This window comes from Trichosurus vulpecula, chromosome 6 (assembly GCF_011100635.1).
Source record: "Trichosurus vulpecula isolate mTriVul1 chromosome 6, mTriVul1.pri, whole genome shotgun sequence".
Taxonomy (NCBI): Eukaryota; Metazoa; Chordata; class Mammalia; order Diprotodontia; family Phalangeridae; genus Trichosurus; species Trichosurus vulpecula.
The window spans coordinates 274,816,245-274,841,371 of NC_050578.1; the positions used below are offsets into that span (position 1 = coordinate 274,816,245).

Here is a 25,127-nt window from a genome sequence, read left to right on the forward strand (position 1 = left end):
ACCTGATTCAAGGAAAGGAAGTGGTTGCTTTCTATGAGACTTTGCAAAAGGAAACTCCTTTGTCAGATCAGGCGTCCTGATTTTTTATTTGGAAAACTAGGGCATGGAATAGTTCCAAGCAGAGCGTGATTGTGGTTCAGGGGCTCCTTGGGGCTCTTTCCTGGGGGGTCGCCAATCAATCAGTCGGATATATGTGGATTGCTTTAAAAAACCTTTAATCATTGTATCTACATATATGTAATGCATGTACGTAGATACATATAAATAGAGATAGGGAGATAGGGAGACAGGTAGGAAAAGGGGAGATAGAGGGATGGAGAGAGAGAGACAGAGAGAGAAAGACAGACAGAGAGGCACACACACACACACATGCAGAGACAGAGAGAGAGAAGGTAGGTAGGTGGGGCAGCTTGGTGGCCCAACAGATAGAGTACAAGGCCTGGAGTCAGGAAACCTGAGTTCAAATCCAGCCTCAGACATTACTAGCTGTATGGCCCTGGATGAGTCACTTCACACACGTCTTACAGGAACAAACTCAGAATGCAGGAGCTGGAGGAATCATGAATTAAGTCTGGAAACGTAACAGATTGTGAAATTTGAATTTCACCCTAGAGACAAGATTCAGTGGCTGGTAGATTTAGAGCTGGAAGCTCATTTCTTATTTTACAGCTGAGGAAAATGACTTGCCCAGGGTCCCACAGCTACTTTGGGTCTGAGGCAGGATTTGAAAACAGGTCTTCCAGACTCCAGGCCAAGGCTCTAGCCACTCCCCTGACACTTGCTATCTTTGTAAGCTAGATAAGCCACATGATTCTTTCGGATCTCACTTTTCTGCTCTGTAAAATGGGGTGATAATATGTACTCACTCTTCCGGCCTCACAGGCCTTTGGCTTAGGAGTTCTACTCTGCTACCCCCTACCCTCCTCGAGATCCCCATCCTCAGTGGTGTCCTGGAGCCTTGCTCCCCAGGGCTGGCCCCACCTGCCAGAAGGATGCTTGGCCGGGAGCACTGGCTAACGGGGGAACAGAGACTGGAGAACGGAGGGGACACAGGCTGGCCAGCCTCCGAGGAGACTTATGCAGGATGCCGAGCTAGCTGTGCTCCCTCCAAGGAGAGCCAGGAAAGGCAGCTGAACTCCCGGGCCTGTCCCTTTGAGAAGCTGCTTCCTGCCTTCCCAGGTCCCAAAGGAGCCTCTTGAGCAGCATCCGCACTCCCTGCTTCCCCTGGGCCTCCAGAGGATTCCCAGCCCAAGCACTCACTGGCTCTTAGGGGGCTCCACCCAGTGCTACCAGACATGGCCAGCTGCATCCACTGACAAGGAGGCTTGGGCCCAGCCCTCCATGGGGCATCCCAAGCAGCTACCAGAAAAATAGGCCAGAGCCACTGAAGAAGCTCCCACTTATTTTCTAAGACCCTCCCCGCCCCCCCGCCCAGGCTCCCAGCAGAGGACCCAGACACCTTAGACTATAACCAGATGGTGGGAACAACTAGGGAAACTGAGGCAGTGGGTGTTTGCTGTGGCTCTCTGGCACAAACTCTCCCTCTGTACCCCATAGCAGAAAGAGCCCTGCCTGAGGCCCTAGGTTCAGATTCCAGTTCTGCTCCTCTCGGGGCCTCAGGGCAATGTCCAGAGTTAGGTTTGGACTCTGATTTCTAAGGTCCGGCCCAGCTTGGCAGCCACTCTTGGCCTCAGTGGCCTGGGGTGGGGGGCACTCTTCAGCTCTCCAGTTTCAGGAGGCAGACCTGGGCAGTACTGTGATGGAAAGAAATGGTTCCTGAGGCTTGCCTCCTAAGGCAGGAGGGCCAGGCTCTCTGCACACACTCTTGCTGGGAGCAGAGCCCACTTGTCTTCTTCTCCTCCACTTCTTCTCCCTGTTAGCCCAGGTGGGCTCCAGGAGGAGGCAGGGAGCCCTCGCTACCAGCCATTCCCTTCTCAGGAGAGCCCTGGAGCATCTGGAGGGAAGAGGATTTGGGGGATGCGCTGACTGAGTCTTGGGTCCTCTTCTCTTCTCCCTCTGCACCTTTTCGCTGGGTGGTCACATCAGCTCCCATGAACCCAGTCGTGACGGCCTCCAGTTGGGCATCTCCAGCTGCCCATTGGACACCCTGAGCTGAAAGCCTTGCAGACAATGTCCAAGATGGAAGCCATGCTCTCTCCCCTCCAACGCCTCTTAGGAACTTCTCTATGACCATCCAGGGCACCCTCACCCTCCGGTCCCGCAGGGGCTCCCAGCCCAGCACTCATCCCCAACTCGACACTCTCCCACCCCCCAGCAGGCCCAGTGAGCCAGTTTTACTTCACTAGGGTGGGTCCGCCTGCCTCTAGTCTATCTGTCTTCCACTTGGCCGTCAAATAGAGCTTCCTAAAGCTCTGGTCTGATCTCCAACTCTGCAGTGGCTCCCTAGGGCTCCAGAATGTAACACAAAGCCCTCTGCTTGGCATTCAAAGCCTTTCCTCACCTTTCCAGCCTTCTTAGCCCTCACTCCCCAATATGGACTCTTGGGTCCACTGACCCCGGTCTCCCAGCTATTCCTCCATCTCTCAGTTCTGAACTTTCCTCTAGCTGCCCCCACTCCTGGAACACCATCCCTCCTCTGCTCCAACCACTGACCTCTCTGGCTCCCTGGAAAGCCCAGCTAAAACCCCACCTTCTACCAAAGCCTTTCCCAAGCCCTCTTAATTCTAATGCCCTTGCTGGGCTGATTATCTCCAGTCTGATCTCTAAATATCTTGTTGGTACAGAGTTGTTTGTGTTCTCCCCCTTAGACTAGAAGCTCCCTGGGGGCAGGGACTGTTTTCTCCTTTCTTGGTATGCCCTGCACTTAGCACTGTACTTGGCGCACAGTAGGTGCTTGTTGACTGACTAGAAAGCAGAAAAGCAGGACTGAGAGACAGAGGGAAGAGACTCTGGGCCTCCGGAGAGTGCCTCCAACAGCACCTCCCTCCTCCATATCCAGCCAGCTCCCTGGCCTCCCAACAGCACCACTTCCCAATGTGCTTCCTCCTTGTCGGGCATCAGAGGGCAAAGTCAGGGGCAGTGAGGAGATTCAGAGAATCCCAGGATGGCCCATAGATGGCTGCTGGGCCAAACTACACTTGGAGAAACTGAGGCCCAGAAGAGGAAGGCTTTCCTGCAGTGACACAGTGAGGGTCAGGAAAAGCTAGGATGCTTTGGTAGATGGCCAGCGGGGCTGAGAGTGTCCATTAGCAGACTCTGAAACAAGCCCTCGCCTCTAGGGAGCTGGCTGGATGTGGGCAGCCATCAGTCAAATGCATGTTGGAGGCCCATCCTGCCACTAGCAGGTTCTCCTAGGCCTTTGAAGCCAGAAGTATGGTGGGATAAACATCTGACAAACATCCTTGGACCTCCCCAGCCCACCCCTAAATGCTGCCAGGCCCACAGGCAGCAAGGTCCGCTGGAGCCCCAAGGCCACAGGCATTCTGGTCCCAGAGCCAAGGAGGGGATATCCCATGCAGAAGAGCCAGGTTTCCCTTGTCTTCTGTCCCAGGGTGGGCTGGCCAAGCCCCCAGAGAGGGAACTGACGACACTGGCCTTCCTCAGGCTCGGGCAACTTTGTCCCTCTCTGGTTCAAGGTTCTGCTGATGAAGGAACCGGAACAGGGGAAGGAAAGTGGCTAGTGAGAGCTGGGGCTGGGATGACGCAGCCTCAGAGGCCAAAGTCAGAGCCTTAGTGTGACTTGTCAGGGAAAGAGAACAGAGGTTGGGTTAAAAATGGATGGAGGACAGGACCCAGGCCCAGCCCTGCCCACTCCCTTCTGGATGAGGAGTGGCTGAAGGACCATCCAACACATGTTCTGTCTTGCCTTCTCTGAGGTTTCTGGCCCCAAGGGGCAGCAAACAAGCAGCCTGCTGTGGGGGAGCTGGGAGGTGAGGGCTGAGACAAGAGGAAGAGGCCAGGAGACTTCTAGTCAAGGTCAAGGCAGACCCAGAGGGAGACCCTGCTGGAGGTGAGGTGATCAAGAAAGGTGTCAGAGGGGAGGAGAGGAGAGCTGAGGACAGGCAGGGAGGATCCGGGGCCTGCACTGGAGAAGGTGGAGGAGGAGGCTGAGCAGAAGGGGAGGCAGGGGCCTGCAGAGGTGTGGGAAAGGTCTACACCATAAGAGGGGCATGCGGTTGGGCTGGGGGAGTCTGGGGAGCTGGCTCAGTCTGGCTCCAGCAGTCAGGAGGAGTCTGGGTAGAGGCAGGAACCACAGCCAGCAGGCAGACCCGCTGATGCTCCTCCAAGGCCCGGAGCCAGAGCTTCACCTCTGCCTGCAGTGACCAAATCTCCTTCCGGAGGGCTTGGTTGTCTCTCTCCAGCCACTCGTGTTCCTAAGACCAGAAAGAAATGAGGGAAAAGGTTCATCAGAGGGTGGAAGCCAGGACAAAATAGAGACCCTCGGTCCCTCCAACTCCTAGGCTGGTGCATGCTGGCGCAACTGTGGGAAGGCAGGCATGCACTGAGCCCTGGCTGCTGGTGCAGTGAAGGTCCACCTGCTCCAGATTTTAATTTGGAATTAGGCAGGAAAAGCAAGTAAGCCACTCCGACCCTCTGAGCCAGTAGTCTATCTAGCAGGCATATACCCCATGGTGGTCAAAGCTGGCCAAACAGCAAAGACCAACCCCAAACAGACCAGAATATTCACAGCAGCTCTTTCTGTGGTAGCAAAACCCAAAGACCTAGAAACAGAAGTGGAAGCCCATTCATGGTGGGGGGTGGGGGTGGTGCACCATGACCACAATGGACTGTTACGGTGCAATACGAATGGGAAGGAGGCAGGTCAGAATCGACAGCGGCCAAAGAGCGAGAGGAGTGGGGACCACAACCATGTAAGGAGGAGATCAGGAAAAGAAAGATAACTCTCAGGAATAATTCAAAACAACAAACAAAACCCAGGGTTCTTCCAGGAAGGGAGAGAAAAAAGCAATCTTCCTTCTCTGGACGAAGGACACAGACTGCTGGGCCAGAATGTGGCATCTGTGGCCCGAGTTGGAGCCCAAGCTAGGGTTTTGACTGGTTTTCTCTCTTACAATCTGGGGAGGGGAGAAAGGACCCCCTCCCAAAATGAACCAAACGGGAAGATTCAAGTTCAGTCCTAGCAGATCTTAAAGAGTTCCATAAATGATGTTCTTGTCATTAAAAACGTGGCTGGTCCTCGAGTCTTTGCCCCCAGCCCTGAGCCAGGAGCTCCCTCCCTACCACACCCATGCCTGGTGGCTGGTCCTCTGGTCTTTGCCCCCAGCCCCCAGCCAGAAGATCACATCCTCAGTACCCCTCCCCACATGGTGATGGCATTAACCCTTAGGAAGCTTTGGTTAGTGGGATCCCAAGGCAGCCCTTTTCCCCTTTTTTGCCCCTTCCCCCCAGGGCTCCAGGCTCTGTTCCCTGTGGCCGAGGGGAGTCAGTCTGATCCCTCTTCCTCCTTGTTTGATGACCATCGGGGCCCCTCCTCAGTCTTCTCTTCCCCCAGTAGACTGGAAGCTCCTTAAGGGCAGGAACTGTCTTTTGCCTCTTTTTGTAGCCCTAGTACCTGGCTTAATGCCTGCCTGGCATATAGCAGGTGCTTAATAAATGTTGAATGGTGGATTGAGTCTCCAAGCAAAATGCCCCCAGCTCCTCCTGTACCATGATCTCCAGGCCTGACACCATCTTGGTTACACTTCCAGACTCCCTCCAGCTAGTCAGAATCCTTCCTGAAATCTGCAGACCAGAGCTGATCACCCAACCCTAGGCCCAAGGCTGAGCCAAGCATGGTTTAGGCGGCTTCCCTAGAGCCCTGTGAGCTGGAGAACGTCCCCTCCCCTCCACAAGCCTCAGTTCCTCCCCTAAAGGAGGGGTTATCATCCCAGTGGGACCTGCCCTTCAAGCTGTAGAAAGGTGACCTTCGAGGGATGATGGAAGGCAGCTTGAAGCAGTGTCAGAAAAGAGCCCGGATTCTGGAGGCCTCCTTGGAGGAGCTGAGTCCAGGCATCTGAAGAGCTAATCCCTGGGAGAGGGATCAGACTTGTCTGCTTGGTCCCAGAGGCAAAACTGGAAAGGATGGAGGGAAGGAACAGGGAGGTCAGGAAAAGCTCCCTAACCCTGAGAACAGGGGTGAAGTGCCTTAGAAAGTACTTGAAAAGTAGTGAGTTCCCCATCACCTGAGGTAGGCAAGCAAAGGCTAGGAATATTGTAGAGGGATGCCCTCTGAATGCCTGCATTCTGTGAATGGAGCCTGGGGAGGGAAGAGGAGGCAAGAAGGAGCAGGGGAGAGAGTCCTATGACCAGGGAAGGGAAACCCAGACCTGGTGCAGCTCATCCGCCTTATCCGTATGCTTCTGCCGGCTCCGCTGGGCCGCCACCCGGTTCTTCTGTCTCCGCTTCAGCTGTCTGTCCACCTCCCTGGGATCCTGGGGGTAAGAAGCCCTTGTTCTACCACAGAGCTGGGTTTCTACTAGGGATGAGCCCACCTACCCCGACTTGCTCCAGGATGTCCCTTAGGATGCCTGCCTCCTGCAAGAAGCCCTGATTGGAGCATCATGGACAGGTTCACCCTCTGCAAAGGGGACCTGCTGTGCCCTTCCGCTGCGCCAGTTAGCAACACAACTTAGAGGTTCAATGAATCCAAGCAAAGTTTTTCTATGGCCACCCATCGTGGGCTGCTAGAGGGTGAAGGGGCCAGAGGAGCAGATCACCTGCTACTTCCTACCACAAGGCCCTTCTTCTCCCAGCCTCTCTCAGTCCCAGCGCTTACTCTCTCATCATGATTTCTAATTTATTCTGTTCAGACCTTGTTTGTACCTGGTAGTTTGCCAGGTGCAGGGAAATGTTTAGCTTTTCTTTGTAAGCCTACACAGTAGACACTTAATAAGTGCTTACTGACCTACTGACTGATTTGGGGCCTCAGGTTCCCAATCTGTCAAACAAAACAGCTTGGATGAAATGAGTTCCACGCTCCCTTCCAGCTATAATTATTACTGGTTATTATCTGTATTAGGCAGGTTGAGGGGGCCTGACTGGCTTCTCTGTGTCCCTCCCTGAGCAGTGACCCAGGGAGCCTCTGCCCTATTCAGGAGTCTAGCTTAGGAAAGACTTTGTAACACTGAATTTTGCAAAATATTTTTCTTACATTATCTCATTTGAGCCTCACCCAGAGCCATGGGAGGAAAGTACTACCCCATTTTACAGACGAGGAAGCTGAGTCTGGGAAGAGTAAAGAGACTTGCCCAGGGTCACAGAGCAAGCGAATGTTGGGGGTGAGATCTGAACCCAAGTCCAGCACCGGACTAGGAGAGAAGATGGGAGAGCAGCCTAAAGCCCGGAGCCTTGGGCTCTGATCCAGCCCTGCCCCGACACCCCCCCTACCCCCCCCACCCCGACCCAGCCCCAGGCCTCCTCAGTCAAACGTCCTGTAATGCCCCATCCGGTGAACACTTGACTGATAAATGGACGAGGAGTGCAAAGGAGATGCAGGCTCTCTTGAGGAGGAAAAGAGGAAGCCAGTGCTGGTGGGAAGGAAGCCTCGGGTCTGGTACCGGAACCAGGGCCGAGTCAGAGGAAAAACCACATGGGTTTTGAAAGAAAAGCAAAGTTCAGGGATGGGGCAGGGGCCTGGATGGGGTGAACATTTGGCTTTCTAGATTCATAGAACTGGGAAGACTGAAGAAAGCAACCAGAAAGGGAAACTGAGGCACAAGGAAGGACCTTGAATCAAATTAGCTGCAGAGTCAGGACTAGAACAGAAGTCTAGAGCCAGCTTAGAACCCGCCATGTCTCTCTGCCCCTAAGAGGGAGCAAGAACTTTAGGCGTGAGATCCGGGGTCAGGTTTTGATCCCCAAAGGGAAGCCACCTATCTAGGGCATAGATAGAGCCTCACCTGGTCTTCCTGACTCCCCCCTTTCCCGGACCCTGCCTCCCTTGCCTGGCTACTTACGGTCACCAGAAGTTTCCCTTCCTTGGAGGGGGGTGCCCCACTTCACAGGTGCATGGCCTGGTTCCTGATGGGAAGGCCAGGTGAATGAGAGACACAGGGTGCCCTCTTGCTGTCTGCAGCCTCCAAGTCCCCAGCTCGGCTTCAGGAAGCAAAGCCTTTAAATCTCTGGTGACCACTCCACCCCCAGAGCCCAGTTTCAGTTTCTCTGAAACCCTGGGGCTGCTCAGAATCCCGGGCTCCCGGGGTGCCCACGTGGTTGGACTTTCCTAATATGATCAAGTTTTCCGGGAAGGCAGTGGCCTGCCAGGGAGGGCCGGCCATGGACCAGGGGTAGAGAGCGCTCACCAAGGAGAGACTGAGATAGAGGGACAGCAGGGAAGGGAAAAGGCTGAGAGTTCTGAGAAGCTAGTAGAGGGGAGAGGGAGAGGGAGAGGGAGAGGGAGAGGGAGAGGGAGAGGGGGGGGAGAGGGAGAGGGAGAGGGGGGGAGAGGGAGAGGGAGAGAGGGAGGGGGGGAGAGAGAGAGAGATAGAGTGAAAGAGAGAGATAGAGATAAAGAAAGAAAGATAGAGAGGGAGAGGAGGGGAAGAGGAGAGGGAGAGGAGAGGAGAGGGAGAGGAGAGGGGAGGGGAGGGGAGGAGAGGGCAGGAGAGGGGAGGGGAGGGAGACGGAGAGTTGGGAGGGGGAGAGGGAGAGGGAGGGGGGGGGAGAGGGAGAGGGAGAGGGAGAGAGGGAGAGAGAGAGAGAGAGAGAGAGAGAGAGAGAGAGAGAGAGAGAAAGAGAGAGAGAGAGAGAGAGAGGGAGAGGAGGGGAAGAGGAGAGGGAGAGGGAGAGTTGAGGGGAGGGGAGGGGAGGAGAGGGCAGGAGAGGGGAGGGGAGGGAGACGGAGAGGGAGGGGGAGGAGGGAGGGAGGGGGAGGGGGAGAGGGAGAGATTGAGGAGAGGACTCTGCCTCAGGGCTCCCATCTGTAAAATATGGATTACACGGTGCCTGAGTTCCCTTCCTGGGGTAAATGTTATGGCCTAAGAGAGTCTGATGGTGTAGTAGAAGGAACTTTGTACCTGGAGCCGGAGGACCTGTGTTCAAATTCTACCTCCTAACGGTTGCTAGCTGTGTGACCCTGCGAGCCTCATCTGTAAAGTGAGGGTGGTTAGAGTGGACGCCCTCTGAAGTTCTGAGTCAGGACGCCAGGGAAAGTCCTGGTTATATTGCTGCCAGCGACTCGACCCTGGGTCTCCATTCTGTCCCCTCTGTAGGACGAGATGCACTGTCCTTCCATTCCCTCCCTCCCTCCCTGGGCTTGCTTTCCCAGAGGGGAGCTCAGCCTGAAAGGGCCCTGGCCACCTCCCAGGGCAGGTCTGAGGTTCAATGAAAGGAAGCTGGGAAATCCTTAGAAACGTGAAAGGCAGTTGTGATCACATCTATCTTTGTGGGAAAAAGGATGCCAAACTTGAACTCTGGGTGGGGCCGTGACCAGGTTCAGAGTCAGGGGCTGGCTTGGGAGGTAGCAGGATTAGGTTCCCCCGGGATGGGCAGTGACTCCTCAGGGATTCTAGAGCAATATTGGGAGACATCGAAAAACTGGCTGAACCGATCCTGCCATTCCCTGGATGACCCACCCTGGGTGGTAGCTTCCTTGTCTATGAAAATAAGGGGGTGAGACGTGATGCCCTCAGGAATCTCTGATGCCCAAACCCCAGAGGGGAACCTGAGCAGCCCCTGTTTATGGGGAGGACAGACTGAAGCGAGCTGAAGCAGCATAGAAATATGTCCGTATGAATCGTCGATCTCCCCAGAAATCGTGAAGAAGTCAGTTTTGCTGAAGACAGTGCCGTCTCCCAAGGGGCTGATTAAACAGCCTCCTTCAGTGACTCGCCAGGGCTGCATTTATGGCCCGCAGTATGATGTAACTGCAGGAAAGCAGCACCAGGTGTGTAGGTGTGGCTGGACTGAGGGTCCCCTGGCCCTGCCCCCTATTTGGGCTGCTCTGTAGGGCAGGGTTCTAAAGGGGTGGGGTAGACTGGAGGGGCGGGGGATCCTAGCCTTGCCCCCAGGCTCCCAGAGCTGCTCCCAGCCCCTCCCTGCATGCCCTGGGTTACCATTAATGCGCCTGTGGGTAGGGAGACCCTCCTGCGGAGGGGCAGCCCGGGGACCCATCGCAGCCTTGGCCCTCAGCACCTTCTCCATGGCCCTGGGAAGACCAATCAAGCCCTCCCTCAGAGAGCTGACCTTCGGGGGCCATCCCAGCCTAATGGGTCGAGCTGGGGACCCCGAGTCAGAAGCCCCGAGCCACCTCCTGCCTCGGAGAGGCACTCGCTGTGTGACCACTCTGGGCCTGTTTCCTCATCTGTCAAACAGCTTGGGGTTGTTGCAATCATCAAACATAATGATGTCAGGAGTTATTATCCACGCAGGGGGTTCAGATGCTGGTTGGCTCCCCACTTAGGCCTCCCTGATTTTATGTTCCTCCTTTTTTTTTACAGCAACAGCTAACATTTATATATATATATATTATATATATCTATAGCTATAGCTATCTATCTATCTATCTATCTATATACATATATATATATATGCATATATATATATATATAAAATATTTATTTACCGTGGCAAAGTGCTTTGCAGCTGTTGCCTCATCTGAGCCTCAGAACAATCCTGGCAGGCATAATGATCCTGTTTTACAGACGAGGAGACCAGGGTAGGTAGCAGCTGTGTGCCCAAAGTTGCACAGCCAGTGTCTGAGGCCGTGGGTTCGGCCTGACTCCAGGCCCAGAGCTTCTTGCACTAATACTGGAATTCATCTCATTGGAAATGGCTGCAGAGCCAATTGAATTGATTTATGCTCAATATTCACTTTACAATTGCCTTTTTGGTATAGTGTTTCTTTTCTTTTGAAAAAAAAAAAGGATTTGCTGTCTTTTGTTTCCGCATGCCAGGCCTCTCCCTGGGAACCCTCCCTCTCTGGTTCCTGGTATCCAGGAACAGGTGAGTCAAACTCCTAAGGCCAAGAGGCTGTGGACCCCACTCAGACTCAGGGGACATGGTGGTCAAGGCGGGGGTAGTTTGACTCCCCTGACTGACGCCTGGGAAGCGCTGCCTCGTCTCCCCTCAGGGCACCTTGCCACAAACAGAGCAGGCCAACCAGAGGGAGAGTCCCTGGAGTGAGGGGAGACATGGTTGGAGCCCTTCAGGGCATTCGATGACTTTGGGCCTTGGAAGGTATGAGGCAGGGAAGGGACTGAAGAGCTTCCCGGGAGCCGAGACTTTGCTGGAACCTTAGGCACAAGGGGAGTCCCCCCTCCCCAACCACCCTGATGAGCTTAAATGCCATGGCGCCTTTTGTCTGTATTTTTTAAGCCTCCTCTTCGTAGATTTGCCCATGGGAACTTAGCTGAGAGGACAAAAAGAATCAGGACCAACGTAAGACAAACTGATTTTATTAAGCTCAGGATATGGGGCTTTCCCCAAGCTGACTGGAGAGGGAGGAGAATCGGAGTGACAATCAGTGGGCCCCTGGGAGTCCCTGGGGTGCTCCTTACGTTTACTAATGGACTCCTGGGGATCCTTCACATTTTGTCCAGGCTCTTGTGGCCGGCCTCCAGGATAGTGAGTAGTATCTTGGGGCTGATGCAGCCAGCAGAATCAGCCACAAACAGGACCCTAGGAAGGGCTTATTCTCCTGGGGCCCAAAGGGCAGAACCAGCGGCAATGGGCCACGGCTGCAAAGAGTCAGGCTTAGACTGGAGGGTCAACAAAAGCTCCCTCCCAAGGAGAGGCTGCCCAGAGGAGAATGGGCACAGAGCCTGGCACATAGTCAGCACCTAAGAAATGTGGGCTGAGGGGGAGGGTGATGGGGGGCGGTCCTCTTCCTTGGAGGTCCTCGAGCAGGAGCCTGATGACCATTTGTCAGGGATGTTAGAGGGAGGAGTCCTTTTGGGTCCGGGTTTGACTGGAACCTCCAGAGCTGTAGGTCTGTGGCTCCCCAATGGATTGATAGCATCCATCTGGGACAGTCAATGTTGTCAGGCGGAAAGAAGACTGGACTTCAGCTTCTCCCTCCTCAGTTCCCAGCCCCCAGAATCTTGGAGCCTTCCCTTCATTGCTTAGCTCCATTCTATCCAACCCTGCGTATGTTTGGCCGTCCTTACTTGTATGTTGTTCCCCCGATCCCCACCTGTTCCTACCCACACCCGTTCCTACCCCCATTAGCCTGGGAGCTTCTTGAGGGCAGACACTGCTGTTTGTCTTTGTATCCTCAGTGCTTAGTACATGTCCTGGCACACAGCAGGGGCTTAATAGATGCTTATTGACTGACTTTAGAGTCCTGGTCGCTGTCCTTACCAGTCTTGTCACTGTGGACATTTATAAAATCTCCACTAAAAAGGGCCTTTTGACTGAGTCCAAACTTCACAGAACAAATCCCGTTCATAAAAGGATTTGTTCTGTAAAACTTGGACTCAATCAAAGGGCTGTACTTGAGGACCCAGAGGGCCACATATGGCCTAGAGGCTGTAGGTTCCCCACCCCCACCTCAGACCCTGATGGAGAAAGCCCAGCACCCTGAGCTCCAAAGCCTTGGGAATAGCAGGGACTCCCAAACCAGCTTCCAGCCCAGCCCCGGTGGAGAAGGGACCCATCTTTCTTATTACCACCAGTGACATTTGCCAACCAACTGTCACCAACAGGCAAAGAAGCCCTGGGCGTAGCAGTACCATCCCCCTCTCCCCGCCCCAGGCCACTGAGTCCATTACAAATTTATGTCACTTAACCTCAACTGGGCCCTCACTGCAGGGAGGCAATCTTTTTACAAATCCGTAACTGATTCAATTTTCCATTCACCAATCATCTCCATCCCTCCTCATACCCCGCCTAGATCCCCTCCCCTCCACCCCATCAGCTGAGATCCTTGTCTCATTTTTACCAGAAAAATTGAGACCATTTGCTGAGAGCTCCTCTTGTCCTGTCCTCAGTTCGCATCTCACAAATTCTTCTGCTGATGTGTGGGGTCTTGAAAGGGGAAAAGCCATAAAATACAGTGATAAATGAAAAGCCATAAAAACTTAAATTCCGTGAAATGTGGAAGCCTGAAAATGGTGACCTGTTTAAAATCATAACTTAGATATTGAATCAGAATTTAGACACTGAGTCACAACTTAAGATAATATGACCTATGAAAGCCATAACAAGCATATCCTGACCTATATGTGATCAATACACACACTTATACTTGGGCATAACATTGGCTTAACTCCCAAGCTCATTACTAAGCAGAAAACCAAAAATATCCACCAATCGGTAGTGATGCATCCTCCTGCCTTTGTTTTCTATAGTTACCAGGGGTATTTGGGGGGTCTTTTTGTGGGGATCCACTGATCTGTTTGGCTGCCACCTCTGTTTTGTAAGTATTACTACCTATGATCAGTCTGGAGATCCTTGACCTCTTCCTTTGGTGTTAAAAGAATACCCCACAGTTATTGGGGAGGTACAGGGTTCCCCAGCCAGGGGAATTCCGGACCTTACATTTGGGGTAGTCAGCAGGGTACCAAAGGAATGCCCAGGGAGTAGGGAATAGGAGGCTGGTGGGGAAATCCCTGGATGGCCTCCATGGTGGGGGTGGGGGTGGCCCTGAGCTGGACACATTTGGATCATCGTGTACACATGGGGACACCTTGAAACACCAAAAGGCCTAGAGTCCCTTCTGATGGGTTTATGTCCCATCGTGTTGGGTAAAGAAGGGAAGAGTGGCAGATGTGAGACAGCCCCTTTTTCACCACTGGTACATTCCTAGTCTCAGAGGATGGTATAGAGGAAAGAGAGAGTTTCTTTCTCTTTCTCTCCCCCTCTCCCTCCTTCCCTGATTGCAGCAGCCTAGGGTGGAAGAGAGAGAGAAAGAAAAATACTTTCTGTGAAGTGAAGATCATTTGGGTTATGGTTGGTGAAGGCAAGTAGAGGAGGATGAGAGAAGTGTTGGGTCAGAATAGGAAAGAAATTAAGTGTGTTTTAAAGGGGCTTTAATCAAAGGCTTTTATCAGGGATAAGTAGATGGATGGAAGAGCAAGGAAGTTTAAGATGTAGGAAGGAGAAGGGCATGGGTGGAAAGATAGTCCTGATGTGTTTGCATGGACAGTGTGAACAGAGGGTTTGAGAATAAATGGTTTGGAAACTTTTGAAAGAAAAAGTTGTTGGTAAAGGTTTTGTTCTCTTCCTTCACTTTTAAGTATGGTCAGGGTCTTTCTATCAGCCTCTCCACCCCCCCCCCAATGACTGATTCACTGTTTTACAGCTGGAGAAGAAGAACGTTTCACTGATTAGAGAGAGGCGGATTTGGGGGCTGTGTATGTGAAAGATTCAGGGAAAGGTTCAAGGCTTGCCCTTTGGAATTGGACTAGCACTTAACCCTTTCTCAGCTCACGAAAAAGGGGAAAGTTTTTGTGTACCAGGACACAAACAAAAGGTAATTGAATTCGTTTCACATCTTAAGTGAAATGTGTCGGTCCTAATTTGATGCTTAAGATAAGTCATCATTTGTTGTACAATTTGGCATTAAGACAAACAGAGAAAATTCATGGATCTGAAATGTGTTTACCAGGTGACCCTAAGAAAGTTATTATTAACTCCTTAATTAGATGTGACTGGTATACGATGCCAATGGTGGTGAGATGCCTGATTTTCTGTATATGATAATCTGGAAATGCGTTCAACAGGACTGAAGTCACCTGATGGATAATGTGTTTGTTTCAAGTTTCAAATACGTCATATTGTTTCAGATTGGTAAACTTTTGTATCAGTTATGTCAAGCGACTTTTTGTAACTTGGATGTTAATTAGGCTATGAATGGAAAGAAACTAAAAGACGAGGGGGAAATTGTTTAAAACCAGTTATTTTGTCAGCCCTGCCAACCCTGTTTTATAATGTTTTGTGACTGCCATTTAGGAAACTGGGTATTTCCTACCTTTGCCTGTAGTTAAGAGGAAGCTAAAACAATTTGCTCATCACTTACGAAAATCATAAGATTGATAACTAAGTTATTTAAGGTTGTTGTCATAATGTTAAAACCTAAAATCAGTGATTATGTAGAATGTAGAAATGATTTCTAACAATTGGTCTTTACAGCAGGACAAATTTGAATTTGAGAAGAAAAGAAAAACAAGGGAAGAATGTTGAGTGAAATCTCTTATGTATGTGAGTCCTGGTAAATTTTTATTGCTTGTTGCACTCCAGGAAAGTAAAAGCAACTGTATCTGGCTTTAAGCTGTGATTGGTGAAACTTGCTGTTTGAGGTAAAAGCTCTTGGGACTGCCCCTGATTTTGTTTTGAGTTTTGAATTCAAGGATAGTTGTTTGTTGGATCATTAAGTCAGTAATCCATCATTTGAGAGAAATGCCACAAGCTACTCGGGAAAAAAATGTGATCTCTGAGCTGTTACGTGTGGAGGTTGCATCTGGGAAAAGCTGAGAGGACAACCTCGGCAGGATCCTCCTGGCTCAGTTTCCCCATTGTGTTCCTTTGAACGGGAATGTTTCCCACCTGGCTATTCCTGAGTCTGGCTACGACATGGAATTATTACTGCGTGGTTGGTTGTTAAACTGTGATTCTTACATGAAGTCAAACAGAGCTAAGGGTGCTTTATCCCGGGTCTGCACAACCTGTGGCCCATGGGCTGCTTGTGGCACACCGAAAGATTTTGGGTGGCTCACAAAAATGTAGAGGAAAACATTCTCCACATTTTTCAAGGGCTGTCTGAAATTCTTTGGTGTGCCTGCGGGCTGTAAGCAGCCAACAGGCCACATTTTGTGAAGACCTGCTTTATCCTGTCATAGATGTAAGCTGGTATAATCGTGTCCCTACTTTTTCCTCTTATAGCAAATTTCTGTAATCAGAGCAAGTGGTCAGTGAAGAGGTAAAAGGTTGAGAGGTGTTTGACACCCCAAAATACTGACACACCGGGTCCTGCCGAAAGAATTCAACTCAAGCCTTCTCAGCCAAGGGAAAAGAGAAAGTTTATTAGGGATTCACCACAATGGGCTGTCTTAAGAAATCCCCCCCTTTGTGACGCCTGTTTCCACAAGCAGGCCAGATTCAACCTACTGAATTAGATTGAATCTGAGCACCTTCATGGAGGCAAGATGGAGATTATATACACAAAGGTTGTGGGAGGGATTGAGGGGTGGTCTGGGGTGACTAGAGGAGGGGTTTAGGGAGGGTCTTGAGGGGAAGTCCAAGGAGGGCAAGGTGAGGTAATGGGATTAAGGGTGGGAGGTAGCTGAACAACAAAGGGCAAGGCTGGGTAGAGATTTGGGCCTAATGATAACGTGAGGCTTGTGGCCTTAGGGGAAGGCCAGATCCAGTTGGAAGATTCAAGGACAGTTCAAGAGGGCTCCCAGAGACTGTATTCCAGATTCAAGGGGGTTCCCAGAGATTGTGCCCTCATCATTCCCCCCTCAAATAAATAGGACCCAAATTCTTTTGGGGTCAGGGACGAAGATCTCAGCTTCTGAAACTGCTTCCTGCTGGCAAGGGGCATAGAGCTGGCTGGATGGGTCCAGTTCAAGGGGTCTCGATGGGTCCAGTTCAAGGGGTACAAGGTCTGAGCGGTCATCTGGAAGTTGATGGCTTGGAGCCTGGAGGACACAAACTTGGCAAAGAGGTTAAGCAAACAAGCAGCAAACAGGCAGTATAGGAGTACAGAGAAAAGACAATTTCCCCAGAGGGAATTAAAGATGACTATTTCATACCTAGCTCCCCTAATCACTTGTTCTGTGTACCACACTGCTTCGGGGTTCAGGAGTGTGTAGCACATCCAAATTAGATCGGGGGTATCTAAGAGCAAGGTTTGATATTTGGTGAGCTTGTGGTTAGCCAGCCACTGGTGGCCATCTGCTTCTAGGATGCTCTGAACTTGATGGGGAGTCAGAGCTTCTAAGGGCTGGTCAGCTAGAGGTTTAGAATCTTCCTCAATTAGAGTGGCTGTAGCAGCTACGGCCCTGAGGCATGCAGACCATCCAGTAGCCACAGAGTCTAACTGCTTTGAAAAATAGGCAACAGGTCTGGGGTCTTGTCCTAAAGCCTGGGTTAGGACTCCCAAGGCCTGTCCTCTCCTTTCATCAACATAGAGAGTGAAAGGTTTTTCTAGATTAGGTAAAGCTAATGCTGGAGTGGTGGTCAGTTTAGTTTTCAAAGTCCCAAAAGCTTGTGCTGGGTAGGGGCCCCACTCTAGAGGGAGCGAGTCAGGGCCTTGAGTGCCAATTAATGGTTGCAGTCCCTCCCAAACCTTGGGCTTAATTGGATATTGAAGGCTATGGAGGGGAACTATGGCTGGGGTGGCAGAAGTAGCTTTCCCAGGAATTCCCTGATCCCAAACAATTGGCTCAACCTTCTCCCACACCTCTGAGGGAACATGGGGAGGTCTGGTAAAGGTAGGGAAAAGGGAGTTAAGAGGTTTAACTATAGAAAATTGGCTTCCCAATTTCACCATCAGGTCCCTTCCCAAGGGGGCAGGGCCAGAGAAGGAGTGTTCAGACAACAGATCCTTGATGCCCATGACCTGATGGGTCGAGGGGCATGTGGGGCCAGAGCAATTAGTTAAAACAAGAGAACACAGCCGTGATAAAGTGGGTAACCTTACCTTCTGCCTCGATTTTGCCCAGGGCTCCGCGAGAGAGGTGGAGAAAGTGGGAGCACAGCCAAACCCCAGGCTTTCCCCTCCTTCCAAGTCTTGAGAAGACTGGAGGACAGGGTACTGGGAGGAGGCTCTACCACTTTTCCAGCCTCGGGGACACCTCCAATGTCCCTCCTGGTTACATTCTGGGCACGGTCCTAGAGGCCTGGATCCTGGAGGCTTCTTCCAGGGGGGCGCCCTAGAGGGGCACTCCTTAGACCAGTGACCCTTCTTGTGGCATTGAAAGCAGGTTTCCCCACTGCCCAAGCCCATGGGCTTCCAAGGGGGCTCCCTGGAGGGGAGCACCTTGGGTCTTTTCCTGGCCATGGCAACAGCCAAGAATTGAGCGTGTTCTCTGTCTCTAGCGTTTCCTTTCCTCTGCTGCAACCAGGTCTCTATTGTTGAAGACTCCAAAGGCCGTCTCCAGCAATTGGACCTGAGGTGTTTGGGGTCCCATTGCCAATTTCTGCAGTTTCCTCCTAATATCTGGGGCAGACTGATTAATGAAATACATGTTAAGTATTGCCGCCCCTTCAACAGAATCAGGATCCAAATGTGTATACTTCTTAATAGCTTCTACTAGCCAGGCCTGGAAAAGAGCAGGGTTTTCCTTTTCTCCCTGAGTAACTTCCCTGATTTTTTGAAAATTTATTTGCTTTTGAAATGCAGTTCTTAGGCCTTCTAACAGGCAAATTACCATATGGTCTCTCTTTTCTCTATCCTCACTCCTTTGATAATTCCATCCTGGGTCACTAGTGGGATCGGCAGCTGTTCCTGGGGGGTATTTTATGGGGTTATTGCTAGCCAAACTATCCCCAAATTTTTGGGCATGTTCCCAGATTCTCCTCTTCTCCTCAGTGGTACAACAGGTAGAGAAAAGGATATGCAAATCACACCAAGAAAGTTCAAATTGCAGGGACAGATCCCTAAAACCCTCAGTAAACTTAGTGGGATCTTCTGAGTATCTCCCCAGTTTTTCTTTAATTTGGATGAGATCTGAAATGGAGAATGGAAAATGCACTCTCCTTGTCCCAGCAGGGGAGGCAGGCATTTCCGTCAGGGGAAAAAGCCTTGAAGGCGCTGTGGGACCTGGAACTTGGGGCTGAGGTAGATTAGACTGCAAGGCCAGGGCATCTGGCTGGCAAGGGAGAAGATCAACTAGTACCTGAGGAGGGGTAGGGGTCAGAGAGGGAGATACCAAAGAGACCTGAGTGGGAGCCACCTCAGAGAGAGGGGCCAGGGGAGGAGGTACTGCCATGCGGGCAGTGTCCGAGGCTGGAACCTGAGTAGAGGTTGCCTCGGGGGTAGGGCCCATGGTGGTAGATACTGCAGGGCCTGAAATAGGGGCAGGCCATGAGGCCATAACCTGAGTAGGGGTCCCTTCAGGGGAAGGGGCCACAGAAGGAGGCACCTCAACAAGACCCTTGGCTGGGACCTGAGCAGGGGTCACCAAGGCGTCAGGGGCCATGGGAGGAGATGCAGGGTAGGAGACTTGGACCTTGAAGGAGGCAGGATAAGAGGATTGCACTACAGGAAACCAAGAGAAAGAGGGGATGGCCATGGAAGGGGGAGCACAGGAAACATAGGTGCTCCGAGGAGGCTGGGGAGCAGGAGAAGGGGCTGGGGCTGAAGCCCTGGGGACCATAAGGAAGGGGTTATCCAAAATGTCCTGTTGACCCCCATTGTCCCTTTGTGGGGGTGCTCTAGCTATGAGCATCTTACAATCTTTTCTGAGAACGGGGTTCCAAGAGAGCTCCACGAAGGTCATTATGTAAGGAATTTCTATCCATTTTCTTTCTCGCTGACAATATAATTCTAACTGTAAAAGAGTATTATATTGTAAAGTCCCAAAATAAGGCCACTCTTTGTGGTCTTCTAGGCGATATTGTGGTCAAGCAGTATTGCAAAGGTATACCAGCTTTTTCTTTTTAAGTTCTTTAGAGAACTTAAATTTTTTCCAATTTTGTAAAAGACAGCCTAAGGGTGAATATTTGGGGATTGAGGAGAATTGACCCATTGTGAGCCCAGGGACCTGGAAGTCCCTTCCTCTGTAAGGAGGATCGGGGAGTAAGCCTCAAAAAGGAACAAAGCAAGACAGGAAAAAACAAACACAAAAAGGTACCTGAGATTTTCCCATTCCCTAGCGCTGAGAGAATTGGGAAAATTGGGGGCACACTTCCAGATAGGGCATCTGTCCTTGTCCTCTATGCTTCAGAAGGTGTGCCCAGGTCCATGGCCTTGAACATAAACCACTGGACCGAACTGAGAGTGTCAGGCTGAGTCCAAGACAGCAAGCCCCTGTCTGACCTACTGGGACCTGGGAAGTCAGGCCCGAAAAGCACTTCCAAAATGCTTGGAGAGAAAGAAAGTTTGGGTTAGGGAGAGGCTTACCTTCCAGTCTTGGCTGGAAAAGAACTTGAGATTAGCAGTCGTTCCCGGCCAACGCACCATATATGAAGAGGTAAAAGGTTGAGAGGTGCTTGACACCCCAAAATATTGACACACCGGGTCCTGCCGAAAGAATTCGACTCAAGCCTTCTCAGCCAAGGGAAAAGAGAAAGTTTATTAGGGATTCACCACAATGGGCTGTCTTAAGAAATCCCCCCCTTTGTGACGCCTGTTTCCACAAGCGGGCCAGATTCAACCTACTGAATTAGATTGAATCTGAGCACCTTCATGGAGGCAAGATGGAGATTATATACACAAAGGTTGTGGGAGGGATTGAGGGGTGGTCTGGGGTGACTAGAGGAGGGGTTTAGGGAGGGTCTTGAGGGGAAGTCCAAGGAGGGCAAGGTGAGGTAATGGGATTAAGGGTGGGAAGTAGCTGAACAACAAAGGGCAAGGCTGGGTAGAGATTTGGGCCTAATGATAACATGAGGCTTGTGGCCTTAGGGGAAGGCCAGGTCCAGTTGGAAGATTCAAGGATGGTTCAAGGGGGCTCCCAGAGACTGTGCCCTCATCAGTCAGTAGAAGCTGTGAGCACAACGTAAGCGTGTGAGATTTTGCTGTTTTCAGTCTGAAAGTGCAGTAATTCCATATCCCAAACAAGTAGGCGAGTTAATGCTTGGGCTTGTCATCCACCTGCCTGCATAGTCATGCGAAAGATTAACTCCCCGAAATGAAACGGCTCGTGCTTTCTGAAGAATATGGGAACAATCAGGCAAAGAGAAAAAAGTTTGTGAAACAAAGTTAGTTATTAATTCACAGAGTGGAAATCAAAAACATCTCCAGTTTGGTTTGGGGAAGAAAATTTCTTAGAGGGCTGTAACTCATGGAATATTTTGTGTTACATTAATGGAAAAGTCAATTTCATTCAAGTTTATTACTAATGTGGAAATTGTGTAGTTGCGGTTTGTCCTTCTTTCTTGAAGAGGACCATGACATCAGGAAGGTGATGCCATGACGTGTAAGTGACTTTGATTGGAGTGAGGGAGGGCTGTGCAAGATCACCAGCCTCACTTTCTCCTCCAGAGCCATCTGGGTCCAGTGGCCAGATATCAATCAGGATGACTGGAGATGGCCCGGAATACATTGGGAGACCTTGGTCCTTTTAAGCTAAGGTCTTTTCAGGTTCTCACTTTGAGTGAGGCAATACCCATTCAGTGAATAGGGCCCTTTAAAAAGTGAATCAAGGGATGGCCCCTTTAATAAAAATAAATAAATAAATCAAAGTGGGAGGGGAAGACCCTGAGGTCTGCTGGCCAAATGAGAAACGGTTCCTATTTACATTCACTCTGAGCCAGGAAGACCCAAAAAATAACCATGAAGTGGTGCTTGGGTAGGGAGCTATTGTTTGTACAACTCCTGAGATCCAGGGTGAATTGGGTTTAAGGCTTGGTCTTTGAGAAAGAAATCTAGCTAGCAAACCCCAAATTAACTAGGCAGCTTTCAGCCATCAAAATTTAACACCTATTTGTACTGTATGCCCTGTAGTACAAATATGTTTTGTTATAAACTACTTGTTGATATGCACTGTTTTGGAATTAATTATTTAAACATCTTCCCAAGTCTTTTATTATAATTAGAATAAAGTCAGCCTCTTGTAAGTAAATTCATTTATGTAACTATCAAAGCCAGGGGTGGAAAGCTTCTACCTACAAGAGTCTTGTTACTTATATCTTCATATATAGGATTGAATCCTCAATAGCATCTGATCTCCTAAAGGAACTGGAATCAGAGTAGAAACTTTTGAGAACATAACAAGATCAGACACTCCTGTATATCAAGTATGGGGCACATAAAAACCTAAATTTTCTGAAGATTCAAGCAAACTCTGGATTCCTACTTTGATGTCCCCCCTTTTATTTAGCTTTATTTGCCAAGATCAGAACTCTAAGGTTTGAGCTGGTTTTTACAACATGAACTGGTTATTGGAGAAGGAAAATTTGAGAGGCTGTACTAAACTTATATTGAGATATGTTTTGTAAGATTTTAGCAGGAATATCTAAGGAGTCTTTATGAGTAAGTTGGAACCAGAAAAAACAATTCTACTAAAGAGGTGCCCCTGAGGACAAGACACTTTTCAGGTGGCCCCAAGAAAAGACATTCCAGAGACCAGACAAGTGCATGGGAAGTCTGGATTCCAAGATGAAATTTGCTAATTAAATGGATGTTGGTGGTGGGTTGATGATCATCATTGTACAAGTCTCCCCTTGACAAAAGGGGAAAATTGAGAAAATCAAATTGTTCTGATGCCATTCTGATTCGATTCTCTGTCACCCCCAGTTTGTTGTAAAACCGCCCACGCCACGTTTATTTGTCTCTAAACCTAGCTCAGAAACTCGGCTGGCCAATACTTAGTTAAGTTCAGAAATTCAGCTCTCCCATTAATCCTCAAAGGTCATTGGTTCTTCCTTCACCTCCCCAGGTGAAACTGTAACAATCGTGATCATTTTCTCATTGGCCATGTTGTTTTGCTATCCGTGCTTATATTGTTTATGCAGTTTATCTTACAAATGGCACCATCCTGGCTGCACCCCGAAAGGCCATAAACACCTAGTATAGAGCCGCCCAGGGACCCTGCGGAAGATATTCAGAAGGAACGGGCAATTTTTCAGGTGTGGATTGTGGGGTCTCGATTGAGAAAAAGGATGAAATAGAGTAATAAGTGAAAAGTTATAAAAACTCTGAAAGGTGGAAGCCCTAAAAGGTGACCTGTTTAAAATCATAACTTACATATTGAATCATAATTTAGACAGAGTCATAACTTAAGATAGTATGACCTATGAAAACCGTAACTAGAATATCGTGACCCATATGTGACTAGCACATGATCAATACACACGCTTATACTTTGGCATAACATTGGCTTAACTCCCAAGCTAAGCAGAAAACCAAAAATACCCACCAGTCATGGTGATGCATGCACTCTCTAGCTCCTCCTCCCTTTGTCTGTTTTCTATGATTACCAAGGGGATTTGGGGGGTTCTCTTGTGGGGTCCAATGAACTATCCGGCTTGCCCCTGTATTGTAAGTATTCATAATGATTGATTGAACTACTACCTATAATCAATCTGGAGATCCTTGGCCTCTTCCTTTGGTATCAAGAACACCCCATGGTTACGGGGGAGGTACAAGGTTCCCCAGCCAGGGGAACTCTAGACCTTACACAGTCTTCTCCTTCACCCCTGTCGCACAGAGTGACACAGCCCTTCTCCTGGCCAAGGCAAACCCCTCTAAATGCACAGGATCCCAGTCCACCCTCCAGAGGCTTGCCCCTCTGCTATCCTCACTCTCACCCATCTTCAACGGCTCCATCTATTCCCTATTGCCTACAAACATGCCTCATCTTCCTCATCCTCAAAACATCCTCTCTTGATTCATTCATCTATTTTTGATGTCTCTTCCCTTTCCTGGCTAAACTCCCTTTGAAGGCTGTCTATAATAGGTACCTCTACTTCCACCCCTCACTTCTTAACTTTCTAAAGTCTGGCTTCTGACCTCGTCATTAAACTGAAATCAATCAAGTTTTATTAAGCACCTACTACTGCCAGACACTATGCTAAGTGCTGGGGCAAAAGACAGTCCCTGCCCTCAAGGAACTCAAAATCCATCAAGGAGACAACGTGTAAACAAATATATGTAAGCAAGCTATAGATAGGATAAAAAGGAAATTGTTAACAGAAGAAAGTATTCAAATTGAGAGGGGTTGGGGAAGACTTCCAGTAAAAGATGGCTGTCTCCAAAGTTAGCAAATCTTCCTGACTTAGGGCTGATGCTGTATCTACTTTGCCACCCTCTAAATCACTATTGATTAGAGAAATGGAAATTGAAGCAACTCTGAGGTACCACCTCACAGCTATCAGATTGGCTAGTATGACAGAAAAAGAAAATTATAAATGTTGGAGGGGATATGGAAAATTAGGGACACTAAAGCACTGCTGGAGTTGTGAACTGGTCCAACCATTCTGGAACAATGCCCAAAAGGCTATAAAACTGTGCATACCCTTTGACCCAGAAATACCACTACTAAGTCTGTGTCCCAAAGAGATTTTTAAAAAAGGTGAAAGGACTTATATGTACAAAAATATTTATACTAGTTCTTTTTGTGGTGGCAAAGAATTAGAAATTGAGGGGATGCCCATCCATTGGGGAATGGCTGAGCAAGTTAATGGTACATGATTGTGATGACACACTATCGTGCTATAAGAAATGATGAGGGGGGTGGCTTCAGAGAAACCTGAGACTTGAACTGATACAAAGTGAAGTGAGCAGAACCAGGAAAATGCTGTATGCAAGAGCAATATTGTGTGAAGATCAACCATGAATAAGCTATTCTCAGTAATACAATGATCTAAGACCATCCCAAAGGACTCATGATGGAAAATGCTATCCACCTCCAAGAAAGAACTGATAGAATCTAAATGCAGATTGAAGGAGGAGATGGTAGCACATGTGTGTGTGTTTGTGTGTGGTCTTTTTTTTTTTACATGACTAATGTGGAAATGTTTTGCGTGACTGCACAGTATAACCCACATCAAATTGAATACCACCTTGGGGAAGTGAGAGGGGAAGGAGAGAATTTGGAACTCACAATTTTTTTTAAAGAATGTTAAAAATTATTTTTATATGCAAATGGGAAAAAACCAAAATATTAGAAAACAAAAACCAGGTTCAGGTGGGGTTGGTCAGTATGTAGAGACAATCGTCCGTGTGAGGTCATGGTTAGCTCAGGTTTTTCTGTCTCAACTGTATGTATGTGGTATTAACAGGATTTTACTGAGCCAGCCTCTATCCTGAAAACGATGAAACTGCAGGCCAGAGACAAAGTGCCAGTAATCAGGTAGCCGTTTAATTAATTTCATTATGAGGAACAACTTTGCAAATTGGGAATTCTCTTGATTAGAATTCTTCCTTGCTGAAGTGAAAACACAGATTATATGCATAAATCACAAGTGGGAAGGGAAGGAAGGGGGAAGGTGGATTACAAACAATCGTTCCCAGGGCCAGAGTGGTTTCCCATGACAAACCCACAAACGAAAGACAATACAACAGTTCTGGAGTCCTGTGGGAGCAATGTTGCTCAAGTCCTTGGGGGTCATTACTTAGCGAG

The 25,127-nt window shown here is 49.5% G+C and overlaps 1 protein-coding gene across 1 annotated transcript; it reads right to left on the reverse strand.

The window, feature by feature from the left end:
* Positions 1-1,458: 1,458 nt before the first annotated feature.
* BATF2 (basic leucine zipper ATF-like transcription factor 2) lies at positions 1,459-7,970 on the reverse strand. The gene is given in 3 exon segments (XM_036763660.1): positions 1,459-4,334; positions 6,288-6,392; positions 7,917-7,970. Coding segments are annotated over 3 exon segments (765 nt in total). The 3' UTR covers positions 1,459-3,728.
* Between the last annotated feature and the right edge of the window lie 17,157 nt (positions 7,971-25,127).